The 21,103-nt window shown below is 37.0% G+C and overlaps 1 protein-coding gene across 1 annotated transcript in view; it reads right to left on the bottom strand.

The window, feature by feature from the left end:
* Window positions 1-1,064: 1,064 nt before the first annotated feature.
* lgr6 (leucine-rich repeat containing G protein-coupled receptor 6) overlaps window positions 1,065-21,103 on the bottom strand; it is a 108,171-nt gene continuing 88,132 nt past the window's right edge. The window contains exons 7-18 of the mRNA XM_073823058.1: window positions 19,864-19,932; window positions 19,132-19,203; window positions 16,482-16,553; window positions 15,855-15,923; window positions 14,183-14,254; window positions 11,797-11,862; window positions 11,431-11,502; window positions 10,632-10,703; window positions 8,847-8,972; window positions 7,838-7,992; window positions 4,737-4,817; window positions 1,065-4,063 (exon numbers count right to left, since the gene is read on the bottom strand). Of these exons, the coding sequence (XP_073679159.1) occupies window positions 2,811-4,063; window positions 4,737-4,817; window positions 7,838-7,992; window positions 8,847-8,972; window positions 10,632-10,703; window positions 11,431-11,502; window positions 11,797-11,862; window positions 14,183-14,254; window positions 15,855-15,923; window positions 16,482-16,553; window positions 19,132-19,203; window positions 19,864-19,932 (2,179 nt within the window). The 3' untranslated portion in view covers window positions 1,065-2,810. The remainder of the gene's footprint in view (window positions 4,064-4,736; window positions 4,818-7,837; window positions 7,993-8,846; window positions 8,973-10,631; window positions 10,704-11,430; window positions 11,503-11,796; window positions 11,863-14,182; window positions 14,255-15,854; window positions 15,924-16,481; window positions 16,554-19,131; window positions 19,204-19,863; window positions 19,933-21,103) is intronic.

Raw genomic sequence — 21,103 nt, 5'->3', positions numbered from 1 at the left:
GGACATAAGGGTGAGTCAAGGGTGACAGAATTTTCATGTTTGGATATTTGTATGCAAGCTTTCGCACTGACTGTAATTGCTGTAACATTCCTCTTAAAATTAATGAACTGACATGCTTTCCAGTCCTCAGATTTTAAATGAAACAAACCAATAGGAGAGAACGCCAAGAAATGGAAAGGCTGACCATGCAATCCAGAATAACAAGGTAAGAGTGTTTCTTTTCAGGACTGTCTTCAGTTCATACACTGTCATCACACACATCAAACACTGGGGGGAGCCAGGGTTCTTCTATTCAATAGCCTGATCTTGTGTTTGAAGGGTGTTGTGCACACAGTCAGATGAAAAGATTTTTCTTAAGAATAAAAATATGAAAACAAGAGAGGCGCTGGAAGCACTTCAGAGCAACCCGAGATAATCTCGGAACATCTAAAATTATATTGATTGCATTTTATACAGTTTATTTTGTAACAGGAGTTTATTGTTGACGAAAATGTAGTAGTACCTTTGAATATATTTTTACATTCATATCTCCCTGAATTGTCCAGTAGTCTTCAAGACATACATTTATGAAACTAATAACTTTATTAAATCATTCTTTATCACATGTATACAGAAATAGGAAAATATTTACATCCAGAATAGTGTCTGTTGTACAAAGATCTTAAAATTTTCAATATAAAAATTTAATTTTAATATACATTTAATATAAAAAGAATATAAATCAATAAGGATAAAAAGGTATAGCATGCTAGATCAGAGGTAGTTATATTTTACAATACATTAGCTAGCCTACTTTACAATCTGTAAAAGATCCCGACCAAGCTTTATTACAACCTAATCAAATCACTCAGTTCTTATCTTCAGTTTATAGCATTGACATGTTCAGTATATTTCATGTTTTGCTCTACCTTAATCCTTTGGACTTGACAAAAAAAATTACATTGTTAAGCTTAAACATAGTCAATGCGAGTACACAAATGCTTCTAGCTATGCAGGCTTAAATTTTAATGTTCAGTTCTGAAATGTGTTGAATTACGAATTATTAGAAAAATTAGTTTTTACTGTCAGGTGGATTATGCTATGAATTTAGCATAAAGTCTCAACTTGCATTTTTGATTCAGAAGTCAGTTAGTTGCCGAGATGCAATCCAGTAGCACAAACACTTGAAGGTATCTCAAGGTTTCTTTCCACCATTTTGCATGCTAAATACAGCATGAATAAAAGCTTGCACAGCATTGACCAAGCCTTCTGTGTACTTGCAGAGAGTATGCGTCTGGCAATATGTTTTAGCACCTGTTGGCATGATGTTTTTGCTGCTGTTGTTGTTTTTCAAGACACTAAATATTATTTGACCATATACATTTTCCCATACATTTTCTTTTAAATTCACTAGGGGCACGTAAGCAAGTAACCACTTGCAAATAATTAACGAGACTTTGATATATACATACTTGGAAATGAATGCATAAAAGTTTGAGTACATAAGAATTGAGCATTTTGTAGAGACATTTTTCACATTGAAATATGTAGATGCATAACTTCTTGTACATCAGCAAAACTTAAACATCCCTGTGATATTTCCCAATTAAAGGAATGTTCCAGGTTCAAAGCAATGAAATGTAGTGATCATGCTGTGTGATGTAGGTGGATTAATTTCCGCTTATGCATTACCAACATAATTTCTGTCAGTGGATTTGTCTTTCTGTAACACTGTTTTGTAGATATAATGTAAATTTGAATTTTTGTGCCGGTGCAGTACTTTGCCCCATTGACTTCCATTGTATGTGAATAACACATGTTTTTTTTTTTATTATTATTTTTTTTTTATTTGCTTGTTTTAAAAAAGGGGTTGAGTCAAAAGAGTCTTTTCTGTGAAAATCGTCAGTATTTAATGTATGGAGATGATATTAAACCCAGAACATTCCTTTAAGCCTAATTACGCAAACAAGTTACAAAAAAATAAATGTGGATTTGTTTTGAACATTTTGATTGTTGCTTAAAGGGATAGTTCACCCAAAAATAAAAATTCTGTCATTAATTACGCACCATGTTATCAACCCATAAGACCTTTGTTCGCCTTTGGAAAACAAATTAAGATATTTTTGATGATATCTGAGAGCTCTCCGACCCTCCATAGACTGCAAGGGTCTTACCATATTCAAGGTTCAGAAAGGTACCAAGAACATCCACAAACAGTCCATGTGACATCAGTGGGTCAACCGTAATTTTATGACAAACGTGCATGAATTGTTATGTGCAGATCAAAGCTCGTGGTACTCTCTAAAATGGTGCTAGGGTGATGCGAAGGAGAACAATTGAACCACTGATGTCTATTGATGACTATTTTGTCAATGTTCTTGGTACCTTTCTGGACCTCGAATGGTAAGACCCTTTCAGGATCAGAAAGCTCTCGGATTTCATCAAAAATATCTTAATTTGTGTTCCGAAGATGAGCAAAGGTTGTATGGGTGTTGAAACAACATGAGTGTGAGTAATTAATGATAGAATTTTAATTTTTGGATGGTATATCCATTTCAATTACTGAATGGCCCATTGGGTCACAAAATGCGATTAGGCTTTTCCTTTTTTTTCTTTTGTTTTTTTTTTACACTTCTTTTTATATTTGTTTTTATTTTTTTATTTTTTAAATGTCATGTAGCAACCGGGACAGTATGGTTTATATATATAGTCCCAAATTAAAACAGTTCATTGTTCGTTAGCTCTGAAGGTTTTAGGGGTCAGTTCATATGTGGACACAAGACTTCTCGTGCTCAAAGGGTCCTTAAAAACTTTAGAGTTTAGGAGAAGACTTAAGAGTGAGTTGAGAGATGTGGGGAGTGGTAGACTCCGGAGAAGATGGAGGATCCATTGTGAGTGTCCAATCCATTGCTCCTAAGGTGCTCCTGCTCTTTGACAATGAGTCCTGGTGTTGACCTGACCAGGTTCTCTGCAACATTCTCCCTCTCTGTTGAGGGTTTCATCTGCATCTGGCATGGGATGAGAGGCACTGAGGGTGGGCAAGAAAACCGGGCAACTGTCTCTGGATTTGGTGCTGATGAACTCTCGAACGCTGCATCTGCTTCAGCGGCAAAGGACACCAAGGCTTGAGTGGAGTCATATGAGCTTTTCTCCGTGTCAACAGAGACGAAGGAATCCAGGTTGCGGTCATGATGGAGGTGAGCTCTGCTCAAAAGAAGACGTGCGTCTTCACGGAAGTGTGGGTTGAAGAGGAGGTAGAGCAAGGGGTTGATGCATGCAGGAAGAGGCAGAAGCACCAGGACGACTGATTTGACAACCTCCTCGCTCACAGGAAAGAGTCCCAGAAGGGAGGAGAAGGTGAGGAAGGCCACGGGGCAGTAGAGCAGGCAGTTGGTGAAGATGAGCCAGGCCACATGCTTGATCATGGCACAATCCCAAATGCTGTCGAAGTCGCCCTTCATCAGGTCCCAGTACAGCTTGATGTAAGTTCCGGTGATCACCAGGAAACACAGGGAGTTCATCATTATCATAGCGACCATGAAACCCAACGTGGAAGGTTCACCGTCTGGCAGTGGAGATGGCATGCAGAGCGGAGTTGCCCCGTACTCCCCGACCCCAATTAGTGGCAAAGCGGCGACTGCCAGTGAAAGTACCAAGCATGCCACTGCTGCAGCTTGCACGCTTCCCAGAGAGGGCGACTTTCCATAGGCTCGAGCGCAAGACACGGATACGCTACACTGCACTGCAGCCAAGGTCAGGAAGAGTATGGAGCCCTCCGAGGCTAGAACTGAAAGAAAGCCTGTTGCTTGGCATCCTGCACCCAGTTCCCATTGAGCACCATGTAGAGCAAACTCTCCAAATGTCCTGGCATCAACCAATGCCAGGGTGCCGGTGCACAGGCCTGTAAGTAGGTTGGCGCCACTGATGGTGCCAATGATGAACTTAACAGGGGAGAGATAGCTGGGGGATGCAAAGACTGTCACGAGGAGAAGGCTGTTTCCCATCAGCGAGACCAAAGAGATGAGCCACATGCTAAGCCGTACCACCCAACTGTCAAACAGGTTATCACATGGTTTAAATGGACCTGAAAAAAGTGAAATGACAAAATGTTATACAAAATTCTGTGCAAATCTTTCTAAAATGGTTTTAACAAATGTTGAATTTTTATGAATAAGGTACACATCAGTTTGTTGTGTTTTGTTCATGAGAACTAACGCATCTAAAGCATCAAAAAATAGAGTCTGTCATTTGTTTATTTGGTAAATTTTTTTGTAATTCAGAAAAGGTTTCTGAACTGAGTAAATTACAGAATTCTGGGTTAGTGAATGGATTTGTTGCAAAAATTGTTTGCAAATATCTTAATGATCTAAAATATAAAACAGAGAAAGACAGCCCACATTTTCCCATTTTAGTCTTATTAAAATGCAAAAAGAAAAATGAGCCATCAAAAAATCTAACCAGAAGAGCTAAAATAGCTGAAAACTGCTTTGTTTCTTTGTTCATTTTTTTTTCTTTGTTCTTTTTCTGGAAATTGCAACACTTGAAGTTTCATCAGAGCATAATCAAATACTGTTAGGTTGAAGTGTTGGTGGAGATTTGGAGAAGCGTGCATAGTTTTGGTGTAAGAAACTGTTTGCAAATGTCTTTTTTTAACATGCTTGTTGTATAGTTCCTTTGTACTTTATGTGAACAGGCCTTTATAGTCTTGATGGCATATGTCAGACCTTGAGTTCAGATCTGATGCGGCTTGAATTTACCTGGGATGGGGGTACACTGTATGCTGGTCTGTAGTTTGGACTCTTCAATAGCTAACTGGAATTCCTCTAAGTCAAGGTCATCTGCAAGTGAACACATGAAAACATGAGGCACCTTTGGTTTGTGCATGTACACCAGTGTAATGAAACAGTCTTCAGTGTTCTTCAAGATGGCATAATGCACTCAGTCTGGCAGAAGATAAATCACCACGTTATGGACATCTAGTCTGCTGGAACGGATTAATTTATCTAAGGGCTTTAGCGCCACTCAACACCGTACACATCTCAGTTGCAACTTTCCATTTCTCCTTCAGTGTGCAATCAATCATCAGGCTTTGTTCGTGTTCTGGTTTTGTTATTTTCCGATAAGCCAAATGGTATGTTTTGGAACTTGAATTGTTAATGTTTATCTAATTTCCCATGGAGTGTAATTACGGAGAGCTCCTTTCAAGTCTGAAACCTGATCAGATTGCATCGAGGAATGCATGGAGAAAAGACACATTTTATTTCATCTGTCAAATACCTGCGGTTACTGTAAGGCCCTGACATGTTTCTACTGTGCTAATTAAAGATGAAGAGACTGGCAGATAGAACAGAGCAGATAAAAATAGACACACACACACACACACACACACTGTGGAAAACCGCTACAAGTGGTGCTTTTATGTTCCTTTCATATGAGGAACGTGTTTGTGTAGGGCCAATGTTTTCTTTTTTGGCTACAAGGACTTTGATAAAAGGTTTACTGTACAAACTTGAGTGACTTGATACAATACAGTATTGCAGTTTGGAAACTTAAACCAAAACCAGAAACCTAACCAACTGTTTTCTTCTAGGTGTTTGCATGTCTATTTAGATGATAAAGAGACCACCTCAAGAAGTCTACCTGTTCTGTTCAGTGCAATAGTTTTTACATCAGGGGATCTCAAACCCTGGCCCTCGAGATCCACTTTCCTGCAATTTTGCTGCAATCCTAATCAAACACACCTGCACAAGCTAATCAAGGTCTTTAGGATTACAAGAAAATTATCCACTTTTTATGTATAAGCGGCCACGGCCATTGGTAAATTTTATGGGTCTTGCTTCTGGTCTCATCTGCTTCCAGCTATTTTTAGCTGTACAAACCAGCTTGTTTTGCTGTTTGATATTGCAAATTGGTGCATCTTACCATATAATTTTAATTAATTATCTTAATTATGAACACACTGGATTGTAGAGCAAACAGTTCTACTGTTTGCTGCATGTTGTTATTCTTATGTTCCTATAGCGAATAATGAATTAGAAGTCTCGCCCATAAGTTTACTTCTGCATCAAAGAATAAGGTGGATAGGCAGGTGAGTTTGGTGCTAAATTCTGTACTCCAAGCTTTGGCCTTCAAGGTCCACTTTCTTACAATGTAAATCAGGGGTTCTCAAGATGCACCATCAGTGCAATGTTTAGACCAGGGGTGCCCAAACTTAGTCCTGTAGGGCCACTGTTCTGCAGAGTTTAGCTCCAACTTGCCTCAACATACCTGCCTGGAAGTTTCTAGTATGCCCAGTAAGACCTTGACTTGTTCAGGTGTGTTTAAATGGGGTTGGAGCTAAACTCTACAGGACAGTGGCCCTTCAGGAGCAGGATTAGACACACCTGGTTAAGATCATTGGTTCCCAAAGCACAGGGATGTCCAACATACTGTACCTCTCTAAAAGTTTCTATTATGCCAAGGCCGACCCTTATTGGCTGGTTCAGGTGTGTTTAATTGGGGTTGGAGCTAAACTCTACAGGACAGTGGCTTTAGGAGCAGGATCGGACCCCCTGGTTAAGATCATTGGTTCCCAAAGCACAGGGATGTCCAACATACTGCACCTCCCTGAAAGTTTCTACTATGCAAAGTAAGACCCTTTTTGGCTGGTTAAGGTGTGTGGGGTTGGAGCTAAACTCTACAGGACGGTGGCCCTCCAGGAGCAGGACTGAACACCAGTGATTTAGATAATTGGTTACCAAAGCACAGGGATGTCCAACATACCTCCTGTGAAGTTTCTACTATGCCCAGTAAGACCTTAATTGGCTGTTTCAGGTGTGTTTAATTGGGGTTGACCTACCAAAGCAGGTCCTAGAGTACCCCCTCAAACCAGGGGCAGGCAAGTTCGGTCCTAGAGAGCTGCTGCCCAGCAGAGTTTAGCTCCAACCTTAGTCAAACCCAAAGCACAGGGATGTCTAAACTCAGTCCTGAGTTTAGTTTTTTTTTTCAGGGTTGGAGCTAAACTCTGTGGGACATCAGCTTTCTGGGACTGAACTTGCCTACCCCTGTCCCAAACTTTGCACATTTTGTATGACTCCCAAATTAAACATTTGATTAAACTCAACAGCTTGTTAATAGGGACATCAAAGATCTAAAATGGTTGTACCACAGGGGGGTGTCCAAACTTTGTCCTGAAGTGCCATTGTCCTGTAGAGTTTAGCTGCAACTTGCCTCAACATACCTGTCTGGAAGTTACTACTATCCCTAGTAAGACTTTGATTGGCTGGTTCACGTGTGGTTAATTGGGATTGGAGCTAAACTCCACAAGACTGTGGCCCCCCAGGAGCAGAATTTGACACCCCCTGGTTGGTTTCCTAAGCACAAGGATGTCCAAACTTAGTCCTGGAAGGTCACTGTCTTGCAGAGTTTACCTCTAACTTGGCTCAAAATACCTGCCTGGAAGTTTCTAGTATGCCCAGTAAAACCTTAATTAGCAAGTTCAGGTGTGTTTAATTGGGGTTAGAACTAAACTCTATAGCAGTGGTTTTAAAACTTGTCCTGGAGGCACCTCTGCCCTGCACACTTTGTATGTCTCCCTTATCAGACACACCCAGTTCAAGTCTTGTAGTCTCTACTAACAAGCTGATGAGTTGTGTCAGGTGTGTTAAATGATGGAGACATACAAAATGTGCAGGGCAGGGGTGCCTCCAGGACAGGTTTGAAAAACACTGCTCCACAGGGCAGTGGCCCTCCAGGAGCAGGAATAGACACCCATGTTGTACCAGATGAGCGAGACAAACTTTTGTTTCTCAGTATTTCATCTAAATGTTTATGCTTAAAAGAAATTGTAATATTGGCCTAGTGAAATTGCAGGACTTACAGTTGTTGTCGTTGTGAATGGGGAACAAGGACAGAGCTTTCTTCTGGAGATCTTCTTCTTCACTGCCCGTCTGTTCTTCCCACTGGCTGGCTGCTTTGTAGCTGTTGCAGGCTCCAAAAACACAGCACTGATAGGCATATGGCATCTCAATTACCCTGTTTCAACAACAGTGACACAATGTGTAAAACTAAAACAAAATTAAGGAAATTTCATATGTTCCGTTAAATATTTTTAAACCACAATTATGTTTATTTCAATTGTTTCTTCTGCTGTGCCAAATGGAGTCTGAACATTAAAAATAAGTACATATTACATCAGTTTGAGGAAATATGAAAGCTATAAAAGATCCCATTTCAGAAGAAAAAAAAATCGGAGAAAGAATGATTCATCAATCTGTAAATGACGCATGAAGTAAACTAGCAATACATCTAACCGCAATGACTATTTTTTATGTATTTGGGTCATGGTTTAAATCATAATTTCTCTTTCATTTGCTTTTGCTTAATCAGTTGCTTTTGGGAAATGGTAATACTCGTAATCTCCCATTTTCTGAGGTGCTAATCAAATCACGCAAGTACTTAAGACTGAAGTTTTGGACTGTCTCCAAAGCACATAGCGGTTGATGAATCGGGACTGGATATTTGTAACAGGCTCTCTGTATTGTGAATATTGAGGTATCTTGGAATAAACTTTCCCCCTGTCAGATGACTTGAATTGAGCCAGATATTCTAGGAAACTTAAACAGAAACAGTTTACTCGTACCAATGAACACAATGTTCCTTCAGCAACAGATTATCTTGAAACTGTCAATTCTATAAACAGCTGAACGTTTCCCTGAAAACAAAGTTAAACCTTCATGTGTTTTTGAGCTATTCAAGGCATTCGTGTTGTGGGACTTAATAGCCAGAGACACTTGTGAATTTTCTTTGATGATGTAACGTAAAAGTGTTTTAAGTCTAGCTAATCCGTTGTTGTGTGGGATGGTGGTTATTGGTTACCCCAAATGTACCTTATGTTGGGAAAGTCTTCCTCTCTGAAGGAACGTGAGAGTGCCATGTTTCCTTTCAGTTTGAGATGAGTGAGGCTTGTTAACCCAGTGAGTGGGAGACTGCTCAATCGGTTCCCAGTGAGATCTCTGGATGGAGACAGGAAATACAGTACATATGGATCATCATGTGTAAAAAAAAAAATGCAAATAGAGCTCCATTTGGAGTATCTACCTAAAATGTAACATTGTGCCTTCTTGGGGATCTGTTGGAAATCTTAGTAGAAGAATCATGAGGTTTTAGTAGGGTTCTGGCAAATCAATGCATCGCAATTCGTGTCTTGATTCTGAGATTTTCTCTAATACATCGCGATTCCCCTTTGGAATTGATTCTGCACTTAGTTTTCAGATAGCGCTCTAATCTAGCCTTTAACCAAATTAAATACTCAAAAAGAAGAGCTCTAATGAGCGCCATGTAATTGCACCTCGGCTCACAATGCTTTTATGACGCAAGATGAATGTAAATACAGCCCACTTGTAATTCGCTTCAACCTTTTCAAACTTCACGAATGATTATTTTAGGTTGGTGTGTGTGTGTAAGGAGTTGGAAGCAAGCAGACTATGGCTGTTTCTAAAGCATGCAGTGCAATCTGCTGTTAAAAACTAAACTCAGAATTGATTTGAGAGAGAATCACAATGCATTCGGAAAATAACGGAATTTATGCTGAATCTTTGCTCAATTTACGATGCAATGATTTATTGTCGCAACCCTACGTTCTAGCACCAATTGAATGTGTGTGTGTGTGTGTATACTAGAATAACAAGTAACTAACTAGGTTCTTATGCCATTTTTATAAATTCAACTGTTTTCGTAAAATAAATTAAACTTGATTTAATATTTAGCTTATATTTTGAAATTCAAACCTTTTTAAATCCAAACACATTTTGTGGTCACTGTACAAATACATATTTTTGTTTAAAATATCAACATTTTTCAATAAAGTTGTCTTTATTTAACAGAGTCTAAATTCAACAGCACTTGTTGATTAAAGTTTTATTTAAACTGACATGTTTTGGCACACAGACCTTTAACTTTTAACCCTCATAAAAGCTAGAATGTGTCAGTTTAAATAAAACTCGGCATGTTCCAGGTTCAATACAAGTTAAGCTCCATCGACAGCATCTGTGGCATGCTTTTTATTACCACGGAAAATTATTTTCGCTTGATTTTGCAACCGAGGGACGAGTCAAAGTTATTTTCTGCGGTAATCAACAGCATGCCATGGATGCTGTCAATGGAGCTGTACTTGTATTGAGTCCAGAACAGTCAACAAATAGTGCTGGTTTTGACTTCCTCTAGTGGTTTGCCTTTTCCATGCATGTTGTTTGTTAATGAATTTGCACAAGTAAAACTAGTATTGGTATGACGGCTCTACTGTCATTCACCGCGGCACACATTCATCAGCCACACTCTGTCACTCTGTATCAGTCTTACTCATTCATTCATCACATTCTTTACCTAATACTGCTTGCATTTAATCACCTGTGACTGACGAAGCATGTCTTCACTGCTGCGCGAAGCTTTTAACCGTGATTACAACCTTAGTCTTTTCACTTTGAGCCAACCAAAGCATTTCACAGACAACAGAAACCCCAAAGTGTGCATCATGGCATCTCTGTGTTTGTGCAACCGGGCTGGTTGTGCCAAGTCACAGTTTAATAACAGTTTTTGTACGACTAAACAGTCATCTAGACTCTGAGGTGTGTAATCTTTATGCACTGGCACTAATTTGCATACATTATACTCACAGTTTAATGAGCGACTGAAGAGAGGAAAAGGCATCAGGGTGGATGGTGTTGATCCTGTTCCAGCTTAGATCCCTGTAATTAGACTTCATTTACTCATCCGTACATCTGCCATTTTTCATTTTCTCAGAAAAGCAGAAATGTTTTCGTTCGGATCTTGACAGTCAATATTTAAAAAAGGTTCTGTTGTTCTCAAGGTCTGATATCTGAAAACAGTCTTGCTCCCAAATTCTTACAACAATAATTATTATTTAAGTTTTAGCATGTGATTTTCTGACTTTTGGCTGTGTAAGATGTTTATGGTTAATTTGTGTAGAATATATCGGCCCCTAGGGGAAAGTATTGGTGAGCCAATACGTAAAAAAATAAAAAATAAATTATATATATATATATATATATATATATATATATATATATATATATATATAACTTTTTTTTCTATGCTTCAATTAAAATCTGTGGAAACTCTTGGCACAATATCAATATTCCATGTTACATTTTGAAAAGTTTAATGCTGAAAGTAAAAATAAATAAATAAATAAATAAATATTTAAGATTTAAATTATTTTTAGGTCAGTAATCAAAGTAATTGTGTAACATTGATCAGGTGAACTTGATTCTTCAAATTAATCATGCAGTTTGAGTGCTTCTGTCATCAAAGCAAACTAAATTGTTCACAAAAAATATACTGCTAATACGATTTGTATTGAATATGTGTATTTAATTTGAAAAGTCCCAAATAGAGTCTTTTTTAGTGTAACTCTTACAGCCAGCAGATGATGTCTGTGTGTACAGTACTCACAGTGAACGTAAAGAGCTGAGCTGTTGGAATGTGTTCATCTCAATCTGTTTGATCAGATTGTGCTGTAGACCTCTGCCGAGTCAAAACAAAAGAACTGGTATTACAGCATATCACACACACACACACACACACACACACACACACACACACACACACACACACACACACTATGGCAGACAGCATGCATAGCGACCATGAGCACACTTGAAAGCTTCCCATATATAGACACTGATGGATTGCTACAGTAATGACTGTCATTTGTCAAATACTATGTGGGTTATTTGGGGCTCTTAGAGTTATCGTAGATATGTTAGTGATATTACTCTATTTCCATTTCACTAGAGAAAGAGAGACGCCTGTACTCACATCTCTTGAAGAGAGGCACAGTGGTAGAAACTCGGCAGCTCTTCGATGACATTGTGCGACAGCTCCCTAAAATCAAACACATATAGATTAGGACTGTCTGTAAATAGAAGATTCCTCTTAACTGAAGAGTGCTATCAGTGAAGGTTGTGTAAAACTTTCTCAACACGATACAATTTCTATCTCAAAAAGCATGAATATATATGGACATATATAAAGGAAGTGTATAATTACTTTTGACTTAAGTAGAGCTGCATGATTAATTGAAATAAAAGAAAAAAATCGTGATTTTGATTTTTGATCTTATTTCTACATGACAGCGATTTGCCTGTGTCTATTAAACCTTTGATAAAGTCATATCGGAACATTTAATTCTGTGTTACACAGAGCAGTTACCATGTTTAGGTATGAAACAGTTTCCCGAACTTTCAACCACAGTGATGGTTGAAAGTTACATGATGTGACGATTAATTAGTTTAACTAATTGCAAATTACATTTGGCTGTGATTTTTTCTTTTTTTTTTCTTTTATGCAATGAAAGTCACTGGTAACCAAAACAGCTTTTTTACCAACCGAGACGTAATTAAAAATTTTTTGGGTGAATTGTCTATGTAGAATATATCGGCCCCTAGGGGAAAGTATTGGTGAGCCAATACATAAAAAAAAGTATTTTTTTCATAAATGATTAAGTAAAACGTGTTAAACTAACAGCCCTACATAAAACATTTGCGAATAAGCACCATTTCCGCCCACGAGTAAAAGTGATCATAGCTATAGAATCTTTCATTTTAGAAATTTGTTTAAAAACGCTGATTCAATCAGTAATGGAACAAGTAAGGTATTTATAATTGAGTCATTGAATCCTTCATTCAATTTTTTTTTTATTCATTCAAATTAATTTTTTAAATAACATTTTTGAATAGACAGTTAATATTTTGTCACAACCTCTAGTAAATATCTTTAATTTGTTTAGTTCAGAATTGTGGGAGAATCGTGATCTTTATTTACAGTTTTGTCAAAAACAATCTCCGTTCACATGGATTGGCCAAAACAACTAAATAAAGGTAACACTACACTCCTGCGCACATACCTATAAACTGAACCCGTAATACGGTGCACATAAAACCACTGTTTTTGTAGTTTGCATGTTGAAAATAATGGTGGAATTTTTAAAAACTAGCAATTCGAAACCCGTTTTTCAACAGATAGCGTTGTCAGGCCCCCAGAACAATGCTCTTGTGTAAATGAATCGCCAAAATGTTCGTTACGAAAAAGGTGTTGAAATACTTGAAATACTTATTCTTCTATGTCTGTTTAAAAAAATGCATTTTTTCACATAACAATCATTATTTTAGTAGTTCTGTTTGGTGAGGCTTGTGATAAGTCCCACTGAGGCATGTCATTTCTCATATACACTGTAAAAAGTTTTTACCAGTTTCAATCTAAAAAGTTTAGTTTAGCAGCTCCCTTAAAATTTTAAGTTAAATCAACTTAAGTCATTTCAACTCACAAGTTAAATCAACTCATTTTTATTGTAAAAAGTTAAAATGATTTGTAGTTTTAAGCTGATTTAACTTAAAATGTTAAGGCAGCTGCTGAACTTAGGTTTTTAAGTTGAATCTGGTGAAAACTTTTTACAGTGTAGTTTGTCTATTTGAATATAAAACTGTCTGTGAAGATGAAGTTTCAATAACACGTTAAAAATCTGATAATAATGGTATGACTTTGCTTCTTTAGCTCAAATTGGCATGATGTCAAATTAGGGTTAGAATTCTCCCATTTTTTTCTACACATGTACCATCTCTCCCATTTATTTATAACTACATTATAATGTGTCCTCCTAGCTGCATGGCAGCAATTATGCGCTGTCATTTAGTTTTAAGACAATTTCTTGTAGTGTTCTTTATTTGTATCCAATTAGGGTTTTATAGTGTTTACGTAAGAGGGAACCTTAGAGAGAGAAAAAGCAAATATATAGAGAATGGCATGTTAAGCAGCTACTTTCCCCAGAGGTCTAATTCCTGATTTGAACAGTTACATAAAGTTTAACTCTTCCTGCAGGGGTTTCTCTAACCGAGCTTGTACACCTTAAAGTGGTTGCTCTTATCCATCTTAAACACAGTGATAAAGGCAAAATAAGTATTTAATCAATTTAAAATTGCACAGGCATGGCACAACTGATCAAAAATGACCTCTCAGCAAAGTTGGCTAAACACCATCCTGTTTAAAGTTCATGTTAAAGAGGCTTTTAGGAACTCCTTGAAAGTTTGGCTACACCAAATCCCTCAGGGAGTCCCTTTGCCAGCTCGGACCTTTTAGGAATCATTTCAAGATGAGCTTTCGAATGTGTTTGTGTGTTGCAGGTGCGTATTTGTGTTTGGAAACTCACAGCACTCTTAATTTAGGGAGCAGGTGGCAGAGATCATATGGCAGTCCGGTCAGTCCAGCTCGGGTCAGCGTACTGAGAGAAAATCAAACAGGAAAGTTTACACTGAGCGTGTGTGTGTGCCAAACAGGAGAGAGAAACAGTGAATAAAAAACAGGCAATTAAATGACTTTTTTTTGCATTTGAAAGGTTCCATGGATGTTCAAGGTTCTTCAAAGAACCATTGATGTTAATAAATAAGTGTACAGTATTCAAAATTCTCAATTAATTCAATTAATGTTGTCTTACTTTTGAGGGAAGAAAAACACTGTTTTTTTCACGCACCTGTCAAGTTTGAGATTTTGGCCTTTTTGGTGTTTCATAAAGTGTTTTTTTCAGACTAGTGGGAAAAAAACACCCAAAAGACACTAAGGGTTTCTTTTATGCAACTTTATCTATTTGTGTCAATAGATTTCAATTACAATACATGTTTTTAAAGGCCATTTTCTAAAACTACACTGAGCCATAAATCTCCACTTCAGTAACGCTTACCCCAAACTTTACATTTTTATTCCTGTCTATATTCTGAAGGTTTTTTTACAGAGGGATTTTTTTCATCAAACTTCATATATAATTTGCTTGATTTTATACAAAATTGTATTCCCCCAAAATTGATAAAAAATTAAATTTCTGTCTGTTCTAAGTTTTTTCTGAATTATGGTGTGACAAAATGAGATGCCCAAAATCCCCTCTGTAAAAACATTTGACTCTAATATGTAAAAAAAAAAAAAATTAAACAAGAATTTTGAAACCGACTTCATCCAGTGTTTAGATTTTTGTTCTAGAAATGTAAAAAATGGCCTTAAACCATTAGTAAATAAACTACAGAATGTTATGTTGCCTAATACACGCACAAGTTGTATTTATTTTGACAGCGCTGCAGGAGCTGGTTAGCCAGGGTTCAAAGCATGAGGAAAATCTGCTCTGAATCATTCATAAATCTGCTGCTGTCAGCAAAAAGTAGTACTGAGGTCTTCTTGTGGGTTTGAAAGCTATTCTGAAAGCTGACTAAATAAGGATAGAACAATATCTGGCTGAGATACAACTATTTGAAAATCTGAGGATGCAAAAAAAATCTAAATATTAAGGAAATGGCCTTTAAAGTTGTCCAAATTAAGTTCTTAGCAATGCATATTACTAATCAAAAAATACGTTTTGATATATTTACGGTACAAAATATCTTCATGGAACGTGATCTTTACTTAATATCCTAATGATTTTGGCATAAAAGAAAAATCTATAGTTTTGATCCATACAATGTATTGCTGGCTATTGCTACAAATATGACTGTGCTACTTAAGACTGGTTTTGTGGTCCAGGGTCACATTTGAAAATGCTTCTCCCTTAACCCTAATGAACGAGGTAATCCTCCATGCTTTTAGGATCAGTAATAAAATACCGAGCCTCATATTAGCTGATCATTCAGCAGTAAACATAAGTGCTCGGTTCAGTATGCCTTTGCCTGAGCATCATTTTTAACCTCGTCTGAAACTGTCTGACATGCTGAGAGTTCAGTAAAAGCATCTCTATTTTGTCAACGGTTATTCCTTTGTCCTCATCGGTGGGAAGAACTTCTGGAAGTCTCTTAAGTGAAACCGATCCTGCGTGAAATGGGGACATTTGATCTCAGACTCACAGAACTTGCAGGCTGGTGGTTCCTTTCAAATCTGGAAACTCTCGGATCTCAGTGGCCCCGTTCAAAGAGCTAAAACGAGATTAGATAACTCATTAGTGAGGATCGTTCCGCTAAGGAAGATGTCGTCCAGCAAAACCACAGGGATGTCTACTGTTACCGTACACACTTAGCTCTCCATCATCTAGAGGCAATATTATTGCACTTGATGCCATCATTTTGATTAGACTCGCAACACTACCCAAAATCAACAACGGAAGACGGTAGACTTCATATCCAAATAACGAGGGCCGAATAGACCTTCGCAGCATTCGTATGTATGTGTAACTAGAGAGAGATAAATGACTTTTTATTAGTTTTATGAAAAGCTAAATCTCATATTCTGGCATTTATGAGGTTATAATTGAATCGTGCTGCTTTTTGGAGACAAATTACTAGTTTAATGTTTACTTATGAGAGACGTGATGGCAAGAGGCGAGCAAGATTACAGTATTCATCAAAATGAAAGCGATGATGAAATGGAAATTATACACATTTGCCAAGTGGTACTTGAGAGGTGCCTTATTGGAAGCCAAACTGCTCTGTTTAATCATGTGGATGTTATCATTTCACACATAGACTTGTACTTACAGCGTGTGTAACTTTGGCAGGAACTGAAATGCTGATCTGCCAACAAACTGAATGGGATTCTCGTAGAAATGACTGAACAGAGAAGAAAAAGACATCTTTTGTTAGAAATCGAATGAGTGCCTGTTCCAGTTTGACAAGGATGTATTTATGTTGTTTCAGTAAAGATTGTATTTAAGCATTAATAGATTACACATGTCATATCTATATTAAATCTAAATTAATAAAACTTAACATGCTGTATGCTGAGATATAGCTATTCCTTGTACTGCACGGTTACAGGGTTGACAGTGTTACAATTCATTTAGTTATTAACACTAAACATTAAAAGTTAGCTATATTGTTTAAAGATTATGTCGATACACTGCAAAAAATGCTTTTCTTACTTAGAATTTGTCTTGTTTCCAGCTAAAATATCTAAAAATTCTTAAATCAAGAAGGATTTTCTAGACAAGTAAAAACTGTCTTGTTTTCAGACTAAAAAAAGTTAAAATTAAGGTATTTTTTGCCTGAAACAAGCAAAATAATCTAGTTTTCTGCTTAAAGTAAGATTATTTTGCTTACCCCATTGGCAGATTATTTGGCTTGGAAAAACTCACTTAATTTTGACCTTTTTTCTGAAAACAAGACTAATTCTCACTTGTCTAGAAAATCCTTCTTGATTTAAGATATTTTGGCTGGAAACAAGACAAAAAAATCTAAGTAAGAAAAGCATTTTTTGCAGTGTATTTCTACAAACTATTTCTGCTGGCTGAAAAATCAGTTTGTAGTAACAGGACTGAAGTATAAAACCAAATTTTAGAATTTTAACTATTTTTAACCATATTTTTAATTAAAATGTAAACAGAAAATAAGCAAATTTTGCCTTTATTTTATCCCTGAATTTTTATCAATTAATTTTATTCCAACTCAGTTACTATTATAACTATCGCATATTAAAAAAGTACTGTTCCGTAGACAAAATGACATCTTTTGACATACTTTTATGTCCTTTTTTTTCAATAAAAAATCGTATGTATTTTCTAACGGGTAGAGTGTGGTAAACTTCACTTCCCAAAAAGGCTGTATTTATCATTCTTATTATTTTTTTGTTATTATTATTATTATATATTTTTATAGCACAGATATATCTGTAGCAATAGCCAACAATACATATGGGTTAAAATTATCGATTTTTCTTTTATGCCAAAAATCATTAGGATATTAAGTGAAGATCATGTTCCATGAAGATATTTTGTAAATTTCCTACCATAAATATATCAAAACTTAATTTTTGATTAGTAATATGCATTGCTAAGAATTTCATTTGGACAACTTTAAATGTTATTTTCTTAATATTTAGATTTTCAATACACTGCAAAAAAGACTTACCTTACTTAGTATTTTTCAAAAGATCTACAAATTCTTAAATTAAGAAGTATTTACTAGATAAGCAAAATGGCATAATATATTTAGTCTTGTTTTAAGAAAAATGCACCTAATTTATTTATTTTTTCCTCCCTGGAAACAAGTAAAATTATCTGCCAGAGGGGTAAGTAAAATATTCTTAAATCTTAAAAAAGTATTTTACTCATCCCACTGGCAGATAATTTTACTTATTTTAAGCAAACTGCACTTAATTTAGCCATTTCCCCCCAGAAACAAGACTAAATATTTTGTTATTTTGCTTATCTAGTAAATGCATCTTTATCTTTTCAGATATTTTGACTAGAAATAAGACAAAAATACTAAGCAAGATAAGCCTTTTTTTTTGCAGTGTAGTTGTATCTTGGCCATCTCTTGTTTCCAGCCAAAATATCTAAAAATTCTTAAATCAAGAAGGATTTTCTAGACAAGGGAAAATTATTTTCTTGTTTTCAGAAAAAAAAGTCAAAATTAAATGAGTTTTTGCTTAGAACATGCAAAATAATCTGCCAATGGGGTAAGCAACATACAAAAATTCCCTTAATTTTAACTTCTTTTCTTTCTGAAAACAAGACAATAATTTTTGCTTGTCTAGAAAATACTTCTCAATTTAAGACTTTTTAGATATTTTGGCTGGAAACAAAACAAAATAAAAATAAAAATAAGAAAAGCATTTTTTTGCAGTGTAGTTGTATCTAGCCCAAATATTGTGCAATCCTACACTGAAAAAATGCTTTACTTACTTAGATTTTTTGTCTTGTTTCCAGCTAAAATATCAAAAATTCTTAAATCAAGAAGGATTTTCTAGACAAGGGAAAATTATTGTCTCGTTTTCAGAATAGTCAAAATTAAGTGAGTTTTTGCTTAAAACAAGCAAAATAGTCTTGGCAACCTTTTTACCATCCTAAATTTTGCTTAAAGTACGGTTCAATTTATAAAATTACACCCTTTACATATATTAGTGTCCATTATGTTCACTAAAATATTTGCTTCTAGGAAGGACAAATACGTTTAGAAATAAAACTGGATATTGTTGATGTTATTTACACATAGCATTTGCACATATTTAAACATAAAAGAGGGACACAAAACGCACCCATTTGTAAAATGACCCAAATATTTGTCACACATTTCCTGGTCCACTGGCTGAGATAAACAGACTTTTATAACATGTCTGTCTATCACACAGTGAGGCATGTTTAGTCAACAGAGAAACTCTTTAGTGTCGTTGCTGAGACAAGATACTCACATGGTCTGGAGAAGTGGGTTCCCCACAAACGCTCTCTCGGGAATGGCCTTAATGTTGTTGTTGTGGAAGCCCCTGTGGAAGATTGAGAATATGACCATCTGCACACTATGGGATGAGGAAATCCAGCGATCAAGATCAGCTTTGCTAACTGCATCTGTTCCGTATAGGCTATAAATTGTATTCAGAGCGGCCTCACATTCAACTACTGCAGCAGCAGCTTATAATTCATCATCATCTGCCGTCACTAAGAATATAACATGCTAAAGTTAATTTATGGCACAGCAAATTGTAATCCGAAAATTCTAAACAGTCTAAAATAATTACGCGTCTTAAATAAACAAGGTTATAAGGTCCTTTTTGGGTGCCGAAAATGAATTCATCACCTCGGACAATCGACTCCAGTTGCATTTTATCTCAAGCTCCTCCATAAGCACACGTGTGAGCCATTTGGTTGCGTCAATTGACATTCGCCCATGTAAACATCCTTCGTATCTTACAGAAACACCTGTCGGGAGGCCGTCCCGCAGGCAGAAAACACTTTAGGATACTTGAGAAGGAAGGACTTAAGCGCTCATCTCCAAGCATCTGCTTTTTTCAGGAGACTTGCGCTTGAGAACCACATTCTAGGGACTAAGCGGGATTTACAAGAAGCACGAGGCCAGGCCAAGCGGCCCACTTTAAAGGAAGCACACTGACGCATGTATGCCGGGTAAGTTAGTCTCGGTTACTTACAGTTCCTGAAGCTTGGCGAGTGTGCGAATGGCCACGGGGAACTCTTGGAGGTCATTGAAGTTCAACTCCCTAGAGAAAGAAGAGCAACCATAAGAGCAGAAGAACGTTGAGTACGTGATGTTTATGTCCATTTTCTTAAGTTGCGTCTTGCATAAGACCACCTTTCAAGCAACAATTAGCTGTCTCGTCACATATTAGCCCAAGTGTTTTGACGTTTTTATTTGATCTTTCATCCTACGTGTCTGTAACATAAGCAAACACTTAAGAGCTGTGGTTCCAATCAGTCAGAATCCCTCCCTGTGACCTTGTGGGTTTTTCGTGTTGGTCGTTCCTTGGAGACCGAGACAGCTGTTCTAAGCTAATCTGACATGACGTGACCTCTCCTCTGCATACATTATTTTTGTTGTATGCATTTCATTATCCTTCTAGGAAACCTGCGTCCAAAAACCGCGCTTGAACCAAAACATGGGCGGTTGCTAAGGGCGAGCGGCCTTTACACGCAGGTGCAAGAACAATGTGTTTATGGCCGTAGTTTGCATGTTGTTTTCCTTGGATCTCGGCGTTCTTTTTCATCTGAGTTTTTCAGAGAATAATTATTGGGAAAATCCTATAATTGAACAAGAGACTTTTCTTTTTTTTCCTACAAACCCTTCTTTTTGCCTAGTAAAGGCGACTGGGCGGCATTAATAGGTGCCTTTGGCCCCGTATCCCCTTGTGAAGGCCCAGACCTTAGTCATATCGTCCGCTCCCCGAGGTTACAATACCCAACGCTGAATGTGTCTCTTCATACCCATAATTATATGTCCTATCCCTTAGTGTTAAGTGTACACTTTCAAAACAGTCCAAATGTTTATATATTTTAGTTTTTATTTTTTCTTTTAAGGGGAAAAACGTTTCTGGCAGGTGGCCAGCGCGTTTGAAGTGAGCTTGGTGAATAGGGGTGGACCCGCGTTGGCCGCCGTCCAGAATGGGCGAAGCACTTGGTTAATTCCAGTGTGTGTGGGTGTACGTGAGTGTGAGTGTGTCTGTGTTGCACAAGAGTGTTAAAGCAAAGTTGGCCTACGTTTGAGGTGAGAAGAAAAAAATATTTAAAGAGGTTCTTGATGACAAATTCGCTTAAAGCTGAAGTGATGTTTGCACCATTAGTGTCACCAATGAAATTGCAAAAATAATACTTTTTCAAACATGGTCCGACACAAAGATGTTCCCACCCTAAACCTATGCCGTTGGTTAAACCAAT

The sequence above is a fragment of the Garra rufa genome, chromosome 18 (genome assembly GCF_049309525.1).
Source record: "Garra rufa chromosome 18, GarRuf1.0, whole genome shotgun sequence".
In the NCBI taxonomy this organism is placed as follows: Eukaryota; Metazoa; Chordata; class Actinopteri; order Cypriniformes; family Cyprinidae; genus Garra; species Garra rufa.
This window is presented reverse-complemented; position numbering and strand designations above follow the sequence as displayed.